At 37.7% G+C, this 22,039-nt stretch overlaps 1 protein-coding gene and 1 long non-coding RNA gene across 4 annotated transcripts in view; one reads left to right on the forward strand and one right to left on the reverse strand.

Moving 5' to 3' along the window:
* Positions 1 to 1,047: 1,047 nt before the first annotated feature.
* Positions 1,048 to 20,951, reverse strand: PRDX4 (peroxiredoxin 4). Of its 3 annotated transcripts, none has more exons than XM_077144750.1 (8): positions 20,459 to 20,951; positions 13,818 to 13,935; positions 12,493 to 12,609; positions 9,802 to 9,924; positions 5,511 to 5,641; positions 4,547 to 4,581; positions 1,388 to 1,434; positions 1,048 to 1,160 (listed from the first exon to the last, which is right to left on the reverse strand). In XM_077144750.1, exons 1-8 carry the CDS (start codon positions 20,655 to 20,657, stop codon positions 1,157 to 1,159), a joined length of 774 nt encoding a protein of 257 aa, XP_077000865.1. In that variant the 5' UTR covers positions 20,658 to 20,951; the 3' UTR covers positions 1,048 to 1,156. The 3 variants fall into 3 exon arrangements, with proteins under 3 accessions (XP_077000865.1, XP_077000863.1, XP_077000864.1); XM_077144748.1 differs by lacking the exon at positions 20,459 to 20,951 and adding an exon at positions 17,793 to 18,115; XM_077144749.1 differs by lacking the exons at positions 1,388 to 1,434; positions 20,459 to 20,951 and adding an exon at positions 17,793 to 18,115.
* The window catches only part of LOC143670116 (uncharacterized), a 224,449-nt gene continuing 221,686 nt past the window's right edge, over positions 19,277 to 22,039 (forward strand). The window contains exon 1 of the long non-coding RNA XR_013169278.1: positions 19,277 to 19,397. This is a non-coding gene — a long non-coding RNA (uncharacterized LOC143670116). The remainder of the gene's footprint in view (positions 19,398 to 22,039) is intronic.

Raw genomic sequence — 22,039 nt, forward strand, 5'->3', positions numbered from 1 at the left:
GTTCATAACCTATTCTTTAACACTATCCTTAAAAGTTAAGAGCCACAGTGGAGTGTTAAGAGCCCAGAAACTAGAATTTGCCTGTCTGGATTCAAAGTCTGGTTCTGCCTTAACTAGCTAGCTAGATAACATCGGGTAAGTAATTTATTTGAGCTTCAATTTCTTCATCTGTAAGAACTTTTCATCTCAAAGAATTGCTGTGAAGATTAAGTAATGCAATTAACCTGCTTAGTAGTGCCTGGCACATAGCATGTACTTCATAAATGTTAGCTGTTGTTATGTCAGACTCAAATCTGATATTTATTACTTTGGAAAGATAGAGAATAACTGCTTGGCTTTTGGCATCAATGTCTAAAATTTGAACACTAGCTATCTTTGGACCATGACATAGATTTTATAAAAAACATTTTGAGAAATCTTCATACACATATACTCCATATATGGTATACAATCAGCGGCTCACAGTATTATCACATAGTTGTGTATTCATCACCATGATCATTTTTAGAACATCTGCATCACCCCAGAAAAAGAAATAAAAAGAAGAAAACTCATACATCACATACCCCTTACCCCTTCTTCTCATTAACCACTAGTATTTCCATCTACCCAATTAATTTTACTCCTTATCCCTTCTGTTATTAATTTTTATCCATATTGTTTTACTCATCTGTTCATACTCTGGATAAAAGGAGCATCAGACACAAAGTTTTCACAATCATACAGTACATTGGAAAAGTTATATCATTATACAATTATCTTCAAGAATCAAGGCTACTGGAACATAGCTCAACAGTTTCAGGTACTTCACTTCAGCCACTCCAATGCACCTTAAACTAAAAAGGGCTATATATATAATGCATAAGAATAACCTCCAGGATAACTTTTTGACTCTGTTTGAAATATCTCAGTCGCTGAAACTTTATTCTGTCTCACTTCTCTCTTCCCCCTTTTGGTCAAGAAGGCTTTCTCAGTCCCATGATGCTGGGTCCTGGTGCATGACATGGATTTTTGTATTCTCCAAGAAATTACTGCTGCAACACAGTGTGGTAATAAAACACTGAGTTTTATTAATGACTTTCAAGCATCATAACCTGAGGAAGTATTTTTCAATTTAGTTTATCAAAATACTTCAGTTTTCCAGCTGGATCTGGGATTATCTGTTAAAAAAAAGTAAATTATTAACTCTAAAATCCAAAGTACATCATTAATAGTCTTATACTAGTTGGCTAGCTCTTGACTAAAGAAGATAAAGATTATATTGTATACCACATATTTAGGAAAAACTAGGTTTGCCCTACCTACCAATCTCAGATATCCCCAAAGGCAAATTTTTTATTTGTTAATAAATTAACATCTGTACTCAAGCACCCAAAACTTTACTTACAGTTCTTCTTGTGGCCACCAGGCTTTCATGGCATCTTCAGGTTTGATCTAATTAAATCAAACACATTAGGAGAGCATGGCTACAGATGTTAATATATATTTTTTTAATTTGCTGATTAAATGGTGGCATGCTACAATAACTTGAAAAGGGGGCAGTGTATTCACTAAGGGTTTATCAAATGTTTTTAGAGGTCCAGAATGCAACCTCTTAATGTCAAGCTGCAAAGTAAAAAAAATACAAGCATTATATTAAATAACTATTTACTGAATGAGCTAATACTCTAAATAAAAAGTGCTCACGTCAAGAGCATCAATCTCAGAAACCTAGACTTTTTAATTTCCAATGTAGTTTGACTTCATGTTAACTTTATGTACTTTATAGTTACTTAAAAATAACCTATTATAATTGGCTTCTAATAGTTCTATATGCATCTTGTTATACATTTTCTTCAGCATAAAATAAATTTTACCTAATTTTTCAGGTATCATTTCAAGGAGTATTCTGCCTTTGCCAATTTATAATCTCTTTGTACTTAAATTTACTTCACAAGTACTTAAGAAGGACTAAGTGCCAACAGTGCGCTGAGTGGTGGGGGTTGCAAGGATAGCTACCCAAGTTCCTGCTTTTGAGGCTGTTATAGCACATGGGAAAGATATACATGTACACAACTGTTTTCGATGCAATGCACCATACAATCATGCTGTAACACAGGCTGGGATGGTAGAACAGGGAAGGCTTCAGAGAACAGGTGGCATTTAAGTTATTCTCGAAAGCTCAGTGGAATTTAGAGAAGAGGACAGGCATTCTAGGCTGCAGAAATACCTGATAAAGGTACAAAGGTGTGAAAAAGTAGAGCTTCTTTTAGGGAATGAATCATATGATTTGTTGGAAGCACAGCATGCAAGAGTACAGGAATCAGGGAAGATGTGGCTGGGGGAGGGTGGAAACAAAGAATGGAAAAGCCAATTAGGAGGTGTAGGCAATATCCAGAAGAGAACTGAAGGAGACGGAGATGAAAAATTCATCTGTCTTCAAGGAAACACCACCAGAAAGCCATTTTTGATTCTTTGCCCCCATTTCTAGCTACTTTCTTAATTTTTTTTATCACTCTCATGGCTATATTCCTTGTACTAATTGTACATACTTTGTCTCATTTTCTTCACTCTGCCCCCACCCTAAATCACTCCAAAGTTGCTCTTACCCTTATTATTCTCTGGACACTGAATTCAATATGGTCACCAATGACCTCCATGCCACTAAATCAGTTTCTTACTGTTCTCAAACTTTCCATGCCACATGACACTGGAATTTCTATTCCCGTTCCAAGGAACTTATATTCCTGCCACACTGGTCCCTTTCTGTTCTTTGAGCATGCTAAGCTCATTCCTGCCTCAGGACGTTTGTCCTTGCTGTTCTTTCTGCACTGCTCTTTGCAGGACTGGCTCCATTTCTTTGCTCAGGTTTCAGCTCAAATATCATCTTAGAAGTCTTTCCTGACCATTTTATCCCTACCCCAGGCACTATCCCATCAACTCTCACTTGTTTTTAAAAATAATGACCACAATAAAAAATGAGAATAAGAATGTAACTCTTAGGGCAGGGGCCTCAGCTGTGCTGTTGACTAATAAATATTTTCTGGCTATAGTTGTAGTTTGAAGAGTTGCCACACAGCAGGTACTTAATAAATGTTTGTTGAAAAAAATGACTAAATAGTATGTGAAAACACATGTATTTTTCTGGCAGGAGAATCCATGGTTTTCATCAGATTCTGAAAAGGGCTTACGGGCCTCCAAAAGTTAGTCAAGTAGATAGCCAATAAGTTTTCTGAAATGTAAACTACTCATCCTCTAACACTCTTCACAGTTAACTTATACTTCTTGCGAGCCTCTGCTGTTCTTTCAGGATGCGAATATTTAATTAGCCTATGCTTGAAGTCATAGCTGGTTTTGCTATAGCTCCAGAGGGAAATGCCCCCTAACCTGAAGACCTACCTGGAAATGCTTCTTATTTTTTGGGTACATAGTATGGGAATTGAACCCAGGTCTCCCGCATGGAAGGCAAGCATTCTACCACTGAACAACCCGTGCACCCTAGAAATGCTTTTTAAGACTTCTCAGGCAATGCCAGCAGATTCTGATTTATATTTCCATCTGTAAGCCTCTCAATCAATAAATGTAAATCAACCAAATGATTAATGTATAATTTAAGGTATCTAGTGCTCAAAGTGCCCTTCAAATCCCGTTAGAGGTTTTTCATATCTATGTATACCTCTATGTATACATTTACATATAGATGAGATCTATACATAAATTTTTACAATATTAACTTTGATACTGAAAGGCAAAGCTGCTTTGTAGACCCATCAGAAATTGGTTCAAAATCAGTGAAATGTTACTTTACATAACCTGAAATTACAAAGGAAATGTCTACCTTTTTGTCTATGGCTAATACACATATTATCTTTTTTTGGTTTGCTAAGGAGGAAAAGTCTTAGGATTCTATATTTTTTCTGTTACCCTAAGATACTGATTTCTCTAGTATTTTTCTATTTCCTAATTACAGTTTGTGTAAAACTTGATTTTTAGAAGATAAACATGCTATTTAAAAAGAGGTTCACAGCAAATATCCAAATTTGCAAGAGACTATTTCAGGGATTGTCTGCAAATGATATAACTTCCCGAAATGAAAGACTGTACCTGTTTCATTCTTTTCTTCCTTCAAAGGAGACAAATGTTAGGGAAAGAATCAGTTGCTTCAGTGTTAACTAAGGCAAATTTTCTCAAAAGCTTTTCACTACCCGTTGAAATATTTTGCTCATGACTTTTTTCTTTGCCTATACTATAGGAAAAAATTCCACATGACTTCTAAAACTTCTGAATTTAGAAGCAAGTTTCCACTGTTTCCTTGATAATTTTTAAAAATGCTACATTTCTCGGGGTACTTGGCTTTTAAATTTATAGCATTTAGCCCTATATTCTGCTTTCTGCAGTTTAGTTACCCTCTCTATAGCCCAAAGAATGCCTGAACTCTAAGACTTCTGCCTAGCAATATTTACTTTCTTTACAAAATCAAGATCATACTATTACAACATCATTCTAAGGTTGCCTTTCTCTTTTTGGCTCCAGCCATACCCTTAATGGAAAAACCAAGATAACTTACTGTTTCACTGCCAGGTTTCCAACCAGCAGGGCAAACTAAAAGGAACAAAAATAGGTAAAAGACAGTTTAAAAAACAAAGTTCTCCTCAGCAACTCCTGATCTTTCTTTTCCAAAATGAAACTGACAATAGAGCCAATATATATTAATAAAAACATTTCCAGGCCACTGATTTATTTTCATTTTGCCAATAATGTTTAGTTACATTTACAATGTAAGAAACCAAACTGAGTGGTTCCTGTAATAAAACTGGAAAGTATGAAAATCTGGTGGATAGAAAGATCTGGACATGATAAAATTTCTCTGAATTTACATAAACTTCCAGTAAGCTTGTCTGCCATGTAGCCTGCAATATTTTATAATGATGCCATGGTTGACTGTTTATCAAAAGAGACTTTAAAATTATTCAGAAAGCAGGATTTCTCCTTTACTTAGAATGTACTCTGACCCAGGTACTGAATTACACTTTTAAAGGGAATATATGGCATTATATTTTAGCAAAATCTGACTTTTCCCATTTAGCTACTACCAAAACTTGGAATGAAAGGATGGACCAGTGTGATACTCAGTAACTCTTATTACATTATTAAAAAGTAAAATCATGTAAACATGCAAATGATACCTGTATTACTAATACTGCCTGACTGGCACATTTTTAAGTTTACAGATCCATAATTTGAAAAACTGTAGCATGAACTTCTCTTTTTGAGTTTACCCAAAAGGACTATGCAAAAAAAAGATTTTTTTGCATCTTATTCAGTAAGTAGAATATACTAGTGAGATTGTTAAAAGAACTTTAAATAATAATTTGATCTGTTAAGAAATATACGCAAATAATTTGAAAATAATCATCATCAGAAGACTGCAACAATCCAGATTACTTTTAAGATAAGAAACCAAAGTAATTATGCTGCTGTTTCTCAAACTGAAAAATCAAAAGGCTACAAAGGTTAGAAAGGAAGGATACCTTCTCCATGTTTGTCAGTGTACTGGAATGCTTGAACCAAACGTAGTGTCTCATCCACTGATCTACCCACAGGGAGGTCATTCAAAGTAATCTGTCTTAGGATTCCTTTGTCATCAATAATGAAGAGACCTCTGGATGACACAAGAATGGTAGAGGTAAGGCCACTTCTTCTCATAAGTTATTAGGTTAATGTGATTCCCTGTACCAGCTACACAGAAGTATCTATACAGAACTGACAACACTTTTTTCTCTTTTTTTAAGAGTAAGCAGGCAGAAAATTTGAGAACACATCTAAGAAGAGATGTGGGCAGTCTCGCAAAGACAGGAACAACACACTTCTTATTTACTCTAGTGGTACACAAACACACCCCTACACCTCTTCTCTACTATATAATAACTTTAAAAGTAAGTTTTTGGTTACGAAATATATGTACTCAATTAAATCTTTACGTGTACTACGGCTTGGGATTTTACCATACTCTAAACAAAGTGATTAATGTACACAGTGAAGTCTTTCTCTGGGTGAATGACTGATCCATCTTTTTTATCACTCACTGGCTATTTAGGATGCTTTTGTACTTCCTTTTTCAATGGTAGAAAAAGATGACCAATCTGAGCTAAGTCACCTTTCTCTCTAAATCTCTCTATGTATGATTCACTTCTTTTCTGGCCTGGGAAACAAGCAGTTTGGCCTAAAAGACCTACTACTGAGAGAGTGGTGGATTAGAAAAATATCTAACGTACTAGGGCTAACTGCCCGTTTACAAATATTATAAATAATAATGAAACATATTTTTAATAGAAATACATGAAAATCAATTCTTGCTTCATAATCATAGTAAACACTACTAAAATGTTTCTCACTATCCCATATAGATTTTTTGAACGAACAATTTAATGTCTGAACTAACTAGGGCCCATTCTCTTTGAACCAGGTCAACTTGGCCAAAATCAGGAAAAACTGTTAATACTGTACATACAGGTATTATTTCATGTACCTACTTTTACAGTTGAAAACTGTTGTTAATGCTGGTTAAGTCTGTTCTCAGGTAAGGGAGCCTAATCTCAAATTTTGAGCTTGTTGTATAGTACATATGCTAACAACACACACCACACAAAGAACGAATCTATCTTTTCTTTGGTAGCAAATTCTAGACTTCTGTTTTAATTTTTCAAACAGCTTTTTTGGTAGATATGAGAGTAAGACTTTTTCATACTTGGTGTAATATATATAAAATGTGGAAATGAATGACTTAGAAAATTATCTAATTTAAAATATACATAAAATTATTCCAAAATTTAAAGAGTTTGAGGGTATATCTTTTGAAATTACTGTTTATTTACTATCTAATGAATGCCAGGAACCATATTAGATACTTTCTTTTTTTTTACAAAGTCATTACATAGTAACCTTATGTTCTACATTCTTTTTTTTTTACACGGGCAGGCACCGGGAAACGAACCCGGGTCCTCGGGCATGGGAGGCAAGCATTCTTGCCTGCTGAGCCACCGTGGCCCATGTTCTACATTCTTTTTTTTTTTTTTTTTTAAAGGAAAGACAGAGAGAAGGAAGGAAGGATAGAAGGAAGGAAGGAAGGAAGAAAGGGAAACATCTTTAAACATTTTCTTGTTTTATTGTATTTTGTTTTTCCGTTTTTTGTTACATGGGCTGGGGCCGGGAATCGAACCGAGGTCCTCCGGCATAGCAGGCAAGCACTTTGCCCGCTGAGCCACCGCGGCCCCATGTTCTACATTCTTAAGATGAGAAAATACGTTCAGAGAGGTTCTCAGGGTCACATTAATGCCACATCAGTATTTAAACTTAGGTCTGGCTGTACTGAAGCTATTCTGTATTGCTTAGAATTTCTTTTTCATTAATTATTCTTGAACTTAGTGAGTTGAAACCCATAGCCTTGTATTTGATTAGCCACCTAAAAATATATACAGGAATTAAAAGCTAGAAAATCTATTTTGGTTACTGGGAAAAACAGTTTAATAATACCTATGAGCTGGTTGTCTGTACCAGTCAAGGAAACCATTGGCCCAAGCAAAGAACCTCAAATAATACCGATATTAGATTGTCAAAATAAATCAGAAGGACTACTGCTTTATGGTAAAATTTGTAAAATTGGCAATGACAATACAGTCAAGTTACCACCTCGTAAGAACTGTGATCTCTCTCCAACTCTTACCAAAATTACAAAAGAAATAAAATAGGGGAAAAAACCAAAAACAAAAGAGAGAATAGTGGGTTACGTATGCCAACATTTTTTCTATATGATAGAAAATAAGGAGGAATAATAACTGACTTAGCAAAGAGGAAGGAAACCCAAACCTACATGCCTGTAGAAAGGGATACCAAAGAGAAGCAAGACAATTCTCTTCAAAAATCCCAGAAGGGCAGAGCTATGGAGGCTACATATACTGTGGAAAGAAAGGACGAGGCATGAGCTAAAAAGAGCTCATTGGCAGAAGTGGTTAAAGTCTGTATAAGTGGAGTGGGACCCTTGGATCCTTTCCCCCCACTGACTATAGCCAGGTAGCTCTTCGTCTACTCCTGCAGAACAGAGGTTTACCCTCTGAAGAAACTGAACTCAGTTGAGAGGCTGTGGGATTGGGAACACCAGGCACAACACCTCCACTTGGAGGGCAAGTGTAAGGTGCTGCACTAAAATGTGGGGCATTCAGTGTAAGTGTGCATACTGACTGGTAAGCCCCATTAGTGCCTATTCTTGCTCTATCTCAGAATGTTTGTAGCATGGTATATAACCTAGGCAGGAGATCTAGAGAAAGCTGACTGGCCCCAGGAAAAAGTCTGACAGATATGATAACTTGGGTTTCCCCTATTAAAAAATCCAGATTGTCACCAATCTCCTTTCAGTTGACACACCTTACAAAAAGAGTTTTGGGAACTCACTCTTAAATTTGAATAGAGAGCTATGGACCCCAAGTTCTATTTACCATGATAAATAATGTCAAAGATAGATAAATCCTGAAAAAGCAAAAGAAAATATTTAGATATTTGGAGATAAATAATGAAAGCAGTATCTAGAGAGTTGAAAGTAGCTTCCACCAAGAAGCAGGGCTAGAGGTAGGGAGAGGAATGCTGCTTTAGACAACATGACTTTAAAAAATTATGTGCATGTATATTACTTTACTAATATATGGTACAATATGGATGAACCTTGAAACCCTTATGCTATGTGAAAGAGGTTAGTCATAAAAGATCATATTGCAGGATTCCATTTATATGAAATGTCTAGAATAGGCAAATCTATAGATGGAAAGTAGATTTGTGGATGCCTAGGGCCGGGAGGGGAGAAACTTGGGGATGAGGGTGGGGAATGGGTAGTGACAATGGATACAGGGTTTTTTTTGGAGTGATGAAAATGTTCTAAAGTCGATTGTGGTAATGGTTGCACAACTTTATGAATCTACTAAACACCATTTAATTGTATATTTTAAAAGGGTGAATTATTTCTAAATAAAGCTATTATAAAAAATATAGGATTATAAAATACTGACACCTTCACATAAAACATAAAAGAAACTATTGGCACTACAAGGTACAGCTCAACAATATAATTATAACAAAATTAAAACTGCTTTAGGCTAAGATCTTTTTTTTTTTTCTAAAGAATTCTATTAGCATTTATTAGCTCAAGCAACCCAGTAAGAGCTGCTGGGTAAAATAGTTCCTTAATTTGTATTACTCCAAAGACACAGGTTTGCTAATTACTATGATACTTGCACTCAGTAAAAAAACATTACTGGAGTCAGCATGGAAGAGAAAAAAGAAATGGATGAGGAGTTGTGGCACCAGAGTTCAAGTCAGCCATTAACTAATTATATAACTTTGGCTAACTTAATGGCTCTCTATGAATCTGTTTATCTATAAAATGACAGGGTGGTCAAGGATCTCTAATCTTCCAGCTTTAAGAGTCTCTATGAAACTAACATAGTTTTTTAAAAAATGTGTCTCCCTACATATACATACACACACACAGAGGCAGATATGTAATATGTATGTCATAGGGAAATTTGTTCACATTTTCTTTGAGTGGGTGGGGTACACGGGGTTTCATGATCTGGGAATCGAATCCAGGTCTCCTGCATGGCAGGTGAGAATTCTACCACTGAACTACCCCTGCAACCCATATGACACTCACCAATTCTTTTAGAAGTTTTTACAACAGTTTGCAAATAGAGAAAAATAAATATTTCCTGGTCAAACCTTCCTGGATTATACATACACTTCAATTTGTCATAATGTAAAACCACCAAAAGGTACCTAAGAGTGTGGCCTGAGTCTTCTAGATATACGCCATAGTCCTTTGAAATCTGATGGGTCAAATCTGAAAGAAGTGGAATCCTTATTGGCCCAAGTCCTCCTTGTTTTCGGGGGGTATTAATCCTGTAACAAACAACATTCCTCTTAGAGCCAAGTAGATGACATATACCAAAACATGTCAGTACTCTTTTTCTTTGCATATGTATGTGTACACACATGAACAAAAACACTTTCTCTTACAAAAACAGGTTAATAAATGTTCTATATTCTTGTCTCCCCCCACTTAACAATATATTGATATTCTTTAAACACTAAATATAGATATAGATATCAGGCATTTTTAATGTAAAGACATTATATGTATTTAATATCTTATTGGCAGACATTTAGATTTTTTTGCTTTTAGCAACACTACGGAAAACATCCTTGTATTCTCATCTTTGCACACTTGTCTGATTAATTTCTGGAAGTGGAATTGATGGATCTAAGATCTTTGATCACAAGACAGCCTTGAGAGACAGGTACAGTACAACTGGAGGAAATTTAAATATTCTGAGCATCAAAGAAATGCAGTCTACTTGAAGCAATGAAGGAAGCTAGTTATAATCTCAGACCCATCAGTCTTCATATTTAAGGATTCTGTGACTTGAAACTAGGAGATACAGGTTGATGCCCCAAAGGGAAGGCACTTACAGCAGCTAGAAAATAGTGAAAAACTGCTCTAGATGTCTGCAAACCCAGTTCTGACATCCAAATTGAAATCTCTGGTTCAAATGAAAACTGTCCAATAAGAAGGTATCCCCCAAAACTATCTGGGAAAGAAACCCCAAATTATTTGGAATGACAGCCTTTTCCTTAGTGGATATTTGTTTTAACCCTAGGAAGGTTAAGAATTACTATAGACATGATGCAGTCAATTAAAGCCATAGTTTCAATTATATTAAGAGAAATTCAGTCCATCTTTGTATCTTAAGTTGCTTACAATGTTTAAGAGATTTGGCACATTAGAATACAGACTCACTTTGTGATTCCAATTTAAAATATGTAGCTTGAAATTTTATTAAGTTTAAAATAGTAAAGAAAAATATTAAAGGAACTTAAGAATATTTATTGGATTTGTAAGAATATGCAAGTACTTTGGAAAGTTTGTCTAAGAGCTGAGATACTTAAAAAGGAAATCAAATATATTTAATATATACACTTTAAAATACTTAAGGGAATGTAAGTAAATTGTAGTTCTCCAACCAAATTGTTAAATATGTATAGGAATTGTAAGTAGAGAACAACTTGTGTTTTAAATTTGTAACTTTAATGAATTGAATCTTAAGTTTTAAAATCAAAATAATTATGAGCGATCTTTATTATGCACCAAAGTCTCTGTGGACACCATTAAAGCTCACATAAACACAAGCATTTCTAATTCTGAAATGGTGCCTAACTATTCTCTAGAAATGCTGAACCAACTGTGTTGTGTGAAAGTGCCATTTCTTTATGACTATGTTAACACTGTATGATGTTTTTTCTCTTTTAAACCTTGGCCAATCAGACAGGGAAAAAATGGCATCTCTTTTCATTTTTTTTTTTTTTTTTTTTTTTTTTTTTTTTTTTTTTTAAAGAGAGAGGGAGGAAGGGAAGGAAAGACAGAGAAGGAAGGAAGGATGGAAGGAAGGAAGGGAGGAAGAAAGGGAAACATCTTTAAACATTTTCTTGTTTTATTATATTTTGTTTGTTTGTTTGTTTTTTACATGGGCTGGGGCCGGGAATCGAACCGGGGTCCTCCGGCATGGCAGGCAAGCACTCTTGCCCGCTGAGCCACCGCGGCCCGCCCTCTCTTTTCATTTTTGTTTTTTTTTTTTATTTTAATTTGAAATTCTTTGTAACTAATTACACAGAATGTCCTTTCATGTTTAATGAATTAAAAAGTTATTTTTCAAAATTATATATATATACGTAATTTCAAAATTACTGCTTTTTGAGTCAGGTGCCCTTGTTTGTATGGATCTACTTCTGGATGTTTTGTTCTGTTCCACTAATATATACATATACATATATATATATCAATACTACACTGTCTTAGTTAATCTACCTCTACTGTAAGTCTTAAAATTGAGTAGACTGCAATACTAGTGGTCAATAAGAGGGAGGTATAAAGGGTATGGGATGTATGGGGCTTTCTTTTTCCTTTTTCTGGAGTAATGCAAACATTCATGGCGATGAATATACAACTATGTGATGATATTGTGAACCACTGATTTTATACTTTGGATGGACTATATGGTGTGTGAATACATATCAATAAAATCACATAAAAATTACTGCTTTTCAAAAGTAACTATAAAAGCTATTTTGAGTATGGCTTACCACAGCTTACCAACTGTGTAATAGAGAAGTAGTATATTTTAATCATTTTTCCTCCAGATTAAGGCTACTCAATATTTTACCATTAAAATTCAATGCTTTTCATTTAGAAATCACATCTGTTGCATTTAACTTTTTCCCCCAATTCTGAAATGTCAAAATTTTACATTTTTACCATTACTTCATTGAACTAGCAGCTCACTGTATTACTCTCAGAATAAATCTATTCCTCAATTGACTGATAGATAAATATATTCCTATCATGTTAAGAGTTGTCTGCCCTTGATTTAAGAGTAAATGCATTCTTTTTACCTACAAATATAAGATACTGACCAGGCCAAATGGGTAAACTGTGAATCCACAGAGCATGCTACCACTTCAGTATTTATAGATCTGAATTCTTCAATTCTATCACCAAAAGCGATAATTTCAGTTGGACACACAAAAGTGCTAAAAGTAAAAAACAAAATTAATTCAGTATTCTCAAAATATGCACAGATTTTAAGTTTCAAAAGAATGTTTTTACAAACATCTTTAGTATATAAAAATGTACATTAAGAACAATTTTATATATGAATCTTCTCAAGATGGAGTAGTCTAAAAGATTGTCATTTGATCAAATAACATTTAATTTAAAAATGTCTATTATAGAGTTCTTACATCTCAATAAACTTTCTTTTTCTTGTAACTTAATGGATCAGTGGTTACCAATGTTTCTTTCTTCCTTCTGCCAGCAATCCTGCTCCCCCATTTTATTAGGTTTCATTTAATAATACTTCATATTGTCAGAAGGCCACGTTTAGAGAATATTACCTAGGGCAGTATTTTTAAAACTACGGTAGGGACTCAAAGTAATTTGGTGAGTTACAACCAAGATTTAAAAAAAGTGAAATAGAATAGAAAATATGAGAATACAACTCATAGTAAGGATAGTTTATGAAACATTCAGGAATGATATTCAAAATATTTAACAGTTTTTATCTTAAAGCTGATTTTAGCTTTGGAGATTTCTGAAAGAGGCTACTAGGTGGGAGGAGTAATTTAGGGAGGGTGCTGGGATAGTGGCTATTTACCACCTAGTGTGGATGTTTTCCAATATTTTAACAATGAGCATGGCTGTACTGGTGCATAAAGACTTAATGTTAGCCTGTGTATGTGTGTGTGGGTGTGCAATGGGTGGCAATGAAAAATGTATTTCCTAGTTTGGGTCATGGCAAAAAAAAGTTTGCAAAACACAAAGTTAGGGGACAAGTTCCCACCAGAGCCTAACACAAGCTCTTCAAATGTTTCAGTTGTTCAAGTGAAGCCCTGCCACATGCAAGCAGACAGTTCTAATCTTGGAATATGTCCATGGAAACCTGGGTTGTAATATGTATTTAAAATACTTTCCAAAGGGTAGGAATAGGCAGTCCCCACCTGCCTTCCTAGTATCCCAAGAAATGGTTCCTAGAGACACATTTATCTAACTTCTTAGTAAAGACATCAAGTACTGGCAGAAAACTGAAGGGTTATATTGTCTTTTTGAATAAATTCCTCATCTGAGCATGTCTCTTTAAGAACCAAGAACCAAATAAAATTATCTCTAACTATTTACTGATCTTTAATAATAACTGATAATGACTGAGGTTTTACTAGGTGCAGTTACAAGTGTTACTTACAAATCAAGTGGGTAGAAGAAAAAAACCAGGTATTTTCCATGATAATCAGTTAACTTGAGCTCCTTAAATTCTCCATTTATCACAGCTGTGCCTTCCCAATAGGGTGCTGGCTTGGAAACTAAGAAAGAAAAATATTATATTTTATAACATTGAGAAAGTTGGTAGGCTGGCAGGATGTCTTTACTTAAGAAAACACTAAAAATCAGGGCTTCTTAATCTCTGGCAGTTGGTGAAGTCTATGGAATCCTTTTCAACAATGTTATTAAATGCATAAAATAAAACACATAGAAATACAAAGAAACAAATTAAGCTGAAATACAATTATCAATATATTAAAAAATTGGTGATTTAGGAATATATGTGCACTTCTGTTAACACTTTAAACTTGCAAAATACACCAGTGAACCAACAACTTCCTAACATATTGATAGGTATAAATGATGTTTGAGAATACCTGCAGCAGCCATAATGTGGTATGAAAATAAGTGATTCTACTGGTAATAAGGTACAAGTACTGCTAATACTAGTGTGGTTTGTTGGTGATGTTCATAATGGAGGGAAATTTATTTTTTCTGTCCATGCTCACAGACATCCTACATCCCATCTCTGCACTTAACCCCACTGGATACTTCACTAAAGCCCTCAAGTCATCAACTTAGTACATTTTAAACAATTAGATTTTCCATTCTCTAATGGCAGTCTTCAGATGTACTAATTTAAATGTCCAGCTTTTCACGAACACATTGAGAGTAGGCTACACTCACTATAGTATAAGGAGTAGAAAATTTGCAAACAGATCAAGTAGAAATAAGATTATTTCACTAGAGGACCTTGAAAGAAGATGACTCCCTTGAGCAGGTTTCAGGTGACCTGATGGAAATTTAATAGTTCATGCTGCTCTTGTATAAGGCTGGGCTGTAATTCTATCCAACACACTTTGATAAAAATATACCGTGTCGCTCTGTTACTACATTCAGATAGCACTTAAACATTCAGAAGCATTAGATACATTAAGGTCAACTCTTGCTTCCAAGTTTGACTAAGGTTCTAGAAAGTAAGGTTTATACTTTTGTACAATATCCACCATTTTTGGTCATTCAGTAAATAGAGACAAACTGACAGTGAATTTCTCTGTGAAGTTAATATATAATATGTGGTTAGTTATTTTGAGCCAGCAGCCTACCTCAAATAAATAATCCTTACCTAATTAGGTAAAGGCTAGGAAGGTGACTACGACAGCAGGAGGATACTGAATTATGTATGCTTTATATACATATTACTTAAAATGCTACTCATTGTAAGTGTGAGTTATAATAATTATAAAAATCTATTACAATGACATGCCTTAATGATGTATGCATTTTGGGAAAACCAAGACTGAAAATAAATTTTGTTCTGCAAATTTTGATTTTGTAAATTCTGGATTCTTGATTTAAGAATTGCAGTTCATGCCTGAAAGTGTAGAGCTGTGTTCCAGTAGCCATGTTTCTTGAAGATGATTGTATAATGATATAGCTTTCGCAGCGTGACTGTGTGATTGTGAAAACCCTGTGTCTGATGCTCCTTTTATCTACCTTATCAACAGACGAGTAAAACATATGGATTAAAAATAAATAATAGGGGGAACAAGTGTTAAAATAAATTTAGTAGACTGAAATTCTAGTGATCAATGAAAGGGAGGGGTTAAGGGGTATGGTATGTATGAATTTGTTTCTGTTGTCTTTTTATTTCTTTATCTGAATTGATGCAAATGTTCTAAGAAATGATCATGATGATGAATATACAACTATGTGATGATATTGTGAATTATTGATTCTATAACAAGAATGGAATGATCATATGGTAAGAATGTTTGTGTTTGTATGTTGTTACGTTTAATAAAAAAATTACTGGTGAGTACTTGAAAAAAAAAGAAAAAAGACTTGCAGTTCAAGGAAAAAACTGTTATCCATTTATAGAGCAAAAATAATGCTGTTAATTTGCTAAGAGCTATAAATGAATTCTCACATCAACCCCTTGCATCTATTAAAAAACAGACAAAAATTGTCCCAAATATAAATCATATAATATAAAAATTCTGGTAAATACAAAAATGTATAAAGAAGAATACTTAAATTACCCCTTTCCATAACCCAGATCAATTTAACTTTTTTTTGTATGCTGTATGGCGGGGGTCACATTTCATTCTTTTTCCATGTGAATATCCCATTATTGCAGCACCATTTGTTGAATTTTTTGTTTGTTTGTTTTTTAGAAAGTGCATGGACCAGGAATTGAACCTGGGTCTCCCACGTGGCAGGCGAGAATTCTACCACTGAACTACCCTTGCACTCCCCTCCCCATTAACATTTTGATGTTTTTTCTTCTAGTATTTTGTAAACACACAGATTTGGATCATGCTGCATCCCCTTTTCTTAACGGAAATAGCAAATTAATCACGAGCAGTTTTTCATGTTTCTAAAAATTATATGAAAAGATGTCCTTAATAGTGCCATAATATTCCACTTTATGAGTAAAAGTTTTTGTGTCTTTAATTCTAGATAATTCTACATATGACACAGAAATGTAGCAAATATCCAAAATCTGAAAAGATTTGCTGGTAAAAGGAAATCTATTATCACAACTAGTGTTTGCTTCCATGAGCAACCTTGGAGTAGATTTGTTTCCTATGAGAAATAGGTATAATATCAGTAGATACTTAACTGGCTGACATATTGCAAAATATCTTCCCAGGCAATTAAATCAAGGGACTTTGAAATACTATGATCTTAAAACTGCAAAAATGACTTTCTAAAAACTAAAATTCAAAACTAGTTAACTTTCAGTAGGGAAGAAATGCAAATGTTTAAGGAGGTAAAACAGTTTTTCTCACTCACTCCCATCCCATACTAAATCATAAAATCACATTTAACACTGGGGATTCATATTTGTGAAACATTACTGTTTTCACTGAATACTGGCATAGAACAAGCTGTAAGTGAACAATAAAAGTGGAACACACACCTACAAAATGTCAAATGATCCCTAGGAAAAAGCAAGTTACTGAAAATCAAACAAACGAGTCTAGCCTATAGTCCGTGGCCACTTCTTTTTGGTTAATCTGAACATCCAGACGCAGCAGGCCATAACTTTCTTAGTATCTACTTAGTCTGACGTGTCCTTTCCTGAAAGTGGCCATTATCGATGTGCACTGGACAGAAATGCAAATAATCAAAAGCCAAACTGGCAGGACACAAAATGTGCCAAAGTTTATCATCAACCCAAATTCCCGTCTTCTTTTCCCGTTTCCTTTTCATCAGCCTCTCAACTACACCATGGAACAAGTTCTTGATTTATGAGAAGCAGAAAGAATACCCATTAATTATACAGGCCTTGGAAGGTGGCTTTAAATAGTCTTCCTTACGTTACAAAAATAAAGAACTGAAACGTTTGTCCTTCTGCGTATTTCGTTTAGCCACCGTTCCGTTTAATCAAACTTTCTGTGATTCATTATTCATCAGTACACTACTCTCTGAATATTGGGAAAGCTGAAAACAAGGAGACAAACCTCGAATAGAACTTGAAAACTGCCGGGATGTGCTGCAGGCACTTGCGATGTTTGAGGAAGTGTTTCAGTTTGCATAACATCCTCGATGCCTGCAAGCCCGGGACTAGAATCATCCTCTCGCCCTCATCTGTGGCTTCTGGGGTAACCACTACCTCTTCCAAAATCTGGTGAGCGGAAAATATCTCTTTCTTCAAAGCAGGCCCCCCACCCCCACTCCCCGCCACCTCCACCACTACTCCCCAGCCTCCGGAGAGAGAACCAGGTTAGCCCAGACCCGGAGGCAGCCCAGGGGGTGCGGACCAAGCCCAGCCCCCCGGGTAGCCATCGGAACCAGGGTACGCGTGTGTCCAGGCCCTCCAACACCACTTGCCAGTCTCGGCCGCTGGTCACCTACCCCCGCCCCCCGCAGCTAGCGGAGTGCCACCTACTCTTGGCTTTGCTGAGGTGCAGGGAGTGGTCAGCGACCGACACCCGGGACGCCTCCCCTGGGTAAACTTGTCCGCCAGCGTAGAAGTGGCACTCCTCTTCTCGGGTCCGGGGCCTTTCCTCTGCATCACAGCCCCGCAGAGTCCCGGCACGCAGCAGGAATAGCAGCAGGGGTAGCAGCAGCCTACGGCTGCAACTCCGAGCCGTGGTGGTTGCGGCTAGCAGCTCCTGCTGCGCCTCCATAACCACAGGAGCGCGGACGCACGTCTCTTGGCGCGAGCACGGCCGCCAGGCAGCAACAACCGCGCGCGCGAGGTGGGGCGCGGCATCGCGAGACCTGCTCCACCACCCCCTCCCGCCCCGCCACGTGAGCACCAGCCCCCACCCCCCAGTTTGCGTTTGCGCCTGCGCGGCAGCCTAGTGTTGCCCAGCTCCTTCCGCGCTGCAGCGCTGTTTTAGACTCATCCTTCCGGGCCCATCCGTTCCACAGAGCCTAACATCACACACCACCCCCTCCTAAAATGGAAACGAATAGTTCTGCCCCTGAACGGCTTGCATTTTATACCTCTAGCAGATATTTCTTAGTTTTTCCTTGTAGTGATCTGAAGCGTGCCATGACTCGCCCTCTAGCTGCATCCTTTTTAGATTCTGGGAAAACTTGGAAAAGGTCTAACCTGGAAAGCAAAATCTCGAGACTATTTTCTTCCAGGAGGCCAGGAACTACGGGGCAAACAGGCGGTTTGGTGACTTAACCCTGTTTCAAAGGTGTGCATTTTTTAAATGGAGACTTGAAGAGTTCCCGGAAAACCCTTTCTCGCAGTAAAGTGTTCCATTTTCTGACAGTTACCGCATCACCTACCCCCTTGCTAGGATAGGAGGGGAAGAATGAGGGAGAAGAGACAACACGCACCAGCAAGACAGGAACCATCAGCCGCCTTTATGCCCCCAGGGTCCCTTCTGTCTTGCTGTGGGCTCCTCTTTTTCTGAATCCTTCAGAAGCCATCCTAACAGTTTGTCTTTCCTCTATTAGATTGTCAGCTCCTTGGGACCAAAATTGATGTCTGATTCATCACTGTTTCCCAAGGCACCTGACACACTGCAAACACTTGATATTGTAAGCCTTGAGTTTGTAAATAACACCTAAATAGTTCCAAACAGCCTTTCTCAGTTTTAAATTGCTTTCACACAGTCTATTCATGCTCCTCATGACAACCTTTGAGATGGATAGGAAGCCTGCCTTTTCAAACTCATTCCTGCTCGTAGTTCTGCACATTTTAGGCCTTACTTTATTTCCTGGCCACTGCCTCCTGTGGGCAAACGATGAGTTTGGTGGGAACACAGCTTTCCTTTAATCCCCCCAACTCTTTCTATCCCCAGTCCCCTCACTCCCTTTCATCCCCTACACTCCACTGTGGCACCGGCCCCGCCTCCTCGCACGGCATGCCACCCTGGATTGCGCCTGCGCACAGGCGTGGGTTCGGCTCACTAAGAGCCTTCTGATTCCACAAAGGCCGCCTTGTGGCGCCATCTCGTCGGCCTCTTGCCTTTGGCAGTGTTTTAGAGTCTACTTGTTTTTCCTGGCCCACCTTCTCCACAGAGCATCTCCTGTAAGTGGATCTTGCTGCCGCCCATTAATGGCCTTCTACCCACAGCAGTGTTTTATATTCTGCTCATCCTTCTAGGCCCATCTTCTCCACAAAACCTCGCGACTGGCCTCCCGCCATCTCCAGTCTGTGATCTCTCACTTTCCCGCTCTCCCGCTCTCAGCGCTGTTTTAGACCCTCTGGTCCTTCCAGGCCCGTGTCTTCTGCAAAGCTTCATCAGCACACATCATCCCCCCTAAAACTGAAACTTATCGTTCTGCCCCGAACGTCTTGCATTTTATACCTCTCACAGACATTTCTTTTGTTTTTCCTTGTAGTGATCTGAAGAGTACCATGACTTCCCATGTAGTTGCATCCCTTTCAGGTCCTGGGGAAACGTGGAAAAGGTCTAACCTGGAAAGCAATATCTCGAGACTGTTTTCTCTCAGGAGGCCAGGAACTATACGGGGCAAACAGGCAGTTTGGTAACTTAATCCTGTTTCAAAGTTGTGTGTATATATATATTTAAATCGACACTTGAAAAGTTCCCAGAAAACTTTTTCTCATAGCATAGTGTTCAATTTTCTGTCAATTACCACATCACCTACCCCCTTGCTAGGATAGGAGGGGAAGACTGAGGGAGAAGAGACAACCCGCACCAACAAGATAGGAGCCATCAGCTGCCTTTATGCCCCCCAGGGTCCCGTCTGTCTCGCTGTGGGCTCTTCTCCTTTTTCTGAATCCCTCAGTAACCATCCTAACAGTTTGTCTTTCCGCTATTAGATTGTCAGCTTCTTGGGGCCAAAACTGATGGCTAATTCATCACTATTTCCCAAGGCACCTGGCACACTGCAACCATTTGATATTGTAAGCAGTTGATTTTGTAAATAACACCTAAATAAGTTGCTTTCACACAGTCTACTCATGCTCCTCAAGACAACCCTTGAGGCAGATAGGAAGGCTGCCCTTTTCAAGCTCATTCCTGCCCATTATATGCCTTGCTTTCTATTTCCTGGTCCCTGCCTCCTATGGGCAAAGGATGAAAAAGATTAAGCTCTGCCCAGGGTGGGAGAGAATGTCCTTACCTAAGACATTGTCTGGCACCTCTTCACTTTCGCGGGGTTCATAGATAGGAGGTCTCTGATGTGGAACCTCTCTCTCCCAATCTTCTCCTTCCCTAGCCTCCTGGTCCACATGGAGGGGAAGTGGGGCTCTGGGAGCTCGGAGCTGGATCCCAGGGATTCGACTCAGACCTATTCCCCGTTGTCGGCTTCGGTAATCCATATTGACGGTTGGACAAGCAACCACAAATCGCTGTGAATTCTAGGCCCTAACCTGAGCCTATAAGTTTGGGAACTGGGAGAGTATCATTTCCCAATTCCTCTTTGATGTGGGATGGGCTGAAGTGCCCCTGTAAGCAGCAGGGACTACCCCCTAAATGGGCCCCAGTGGACCTCTTGCCCACTGGAGAGAGTGACCAGGTTGCTAGTTTCCAATCAGGTCCTGTGCATCCCTTGGTCCCACTGGAACCCCCCAACAGCTGACATTCTGAGTGTCAGTTGCTCTGAATCCTTCCATCCAATGATAATTCCTGAGTGCCTGCCCCCTTCAGGCAAGACATTGTTTTGTCATAATGGCAACCACAGGGAAGCTTGGGGTGGGGCCCTGCCTCAAGTGCTTACCATACAACTGGAGTCAGCTAGCTGCTCATATTAGTAATACAAAACCATGAAGCACAGAGGGGCAGTTCTGAACCAAGGAACACCAGAAACACATGAGGAGTTTAAAAAACATTAAAGTGCTTGGCCACAGCCTTTGAGATTATTATTTAACAGGTCCTGGGGGGTGGGGGTACACAAGTATTTTTGGTTTCACAAATGTGTATCTTAATAGAACGACCACTGATGGATATTAAGAACATAGATTGTGGAGTCAGCCATTTTTAGGTGCAAATGTGAGTTCTAGCACTTTATGGACTTGGAAAGTGTATTTAACTCTCCCAGCCTCAATTTATAAAAATACCTCCACTATGTTGGGAAGCTGAAACAATATGATAAATGTAAAGTTTTACTTTGAATGTGGGCTAGACAAGGGACTTGTAAAAAATGTGCTGGAAGTAATGCTTTGTGATTCCTGAGGCTGTCATCAAAAGGATAGCTATTGTCTGTCTCACCCTGGGATTACTCATTCTGGCGGTTGACTTATTTTTCAAATTTTTTATTGAAATAAAAATCACAAAGCATGTAATTTACCATTTTAAAGGGTACAGATTAGTGGTTGTTAGTATATTCACAATATTGTGCAACCATCAACACTAGGTAATTGCAGAACACTGTCAGTGCCCCAAAGGAAATCCCATGCCTGCTAGCAGTTACTCCCAATTCCACCCTCCCCCATCTCCTGCCAACCACTAATCTCTTTTCTCTCTATATAGATTTGCCTATTCTCAACATTTCATGTAAATGGAATCATACAATATGTGGCTTTTTATGTCTGGCTTATTTCATTTAGTATAATGTTTCAAGGTTCATTCATGTATCAGTACTTCATTCCTTCTTGTGGCTAAATAAGGTTCCATTACATATCCTGTTGTATGGATATATCACATTTAGTTTCCTCATTCATCAATTGATGAACGTTTGGGTTGTTTACACTTTTAGGCTATT

This window comes from Tamandua tetradactyla, chromosome X (genome assembly GCF_023851605.1).
Source record: "Tamandua tetradactyla isolate mTamTet1 chromosome X, mTamTet1.pri, whole genome shotgun sequence".
Classification (NCBI taxonomy): domain Eukaryota; kingdom Metazoa; phylum Chordata; class Mammalia; order Pilosa; family Myrmecophagidae; genus Tamandua; species Tamandua tetradactyla.

Excerpts from the sequence above, each read along its gene's own strand:
- PRDX4 (XM_077144749.1), bottom strand. The coding sequence starts at position 18,033 with ATGGAGGCGCAGCAGGAGCTGCTAGCCGCAACCACCACGGCTCGGAGT. Across the intron at positions 12,610-13,817 it reads TTCTTCTACCCACTTGATTT|CACTTTTGTGTGTCCAACTG; the intron begins GTAAGTAACACT and ends TTTTACTTTTAG. Across the intron at positions 1,161-4,546 it reads GGAAACCTGGCAGTGAAACA|ATAATCCCAGATCCAGCTGG; the intron begins GTAAGTTATCTT and ends TTTTTTTAACAG.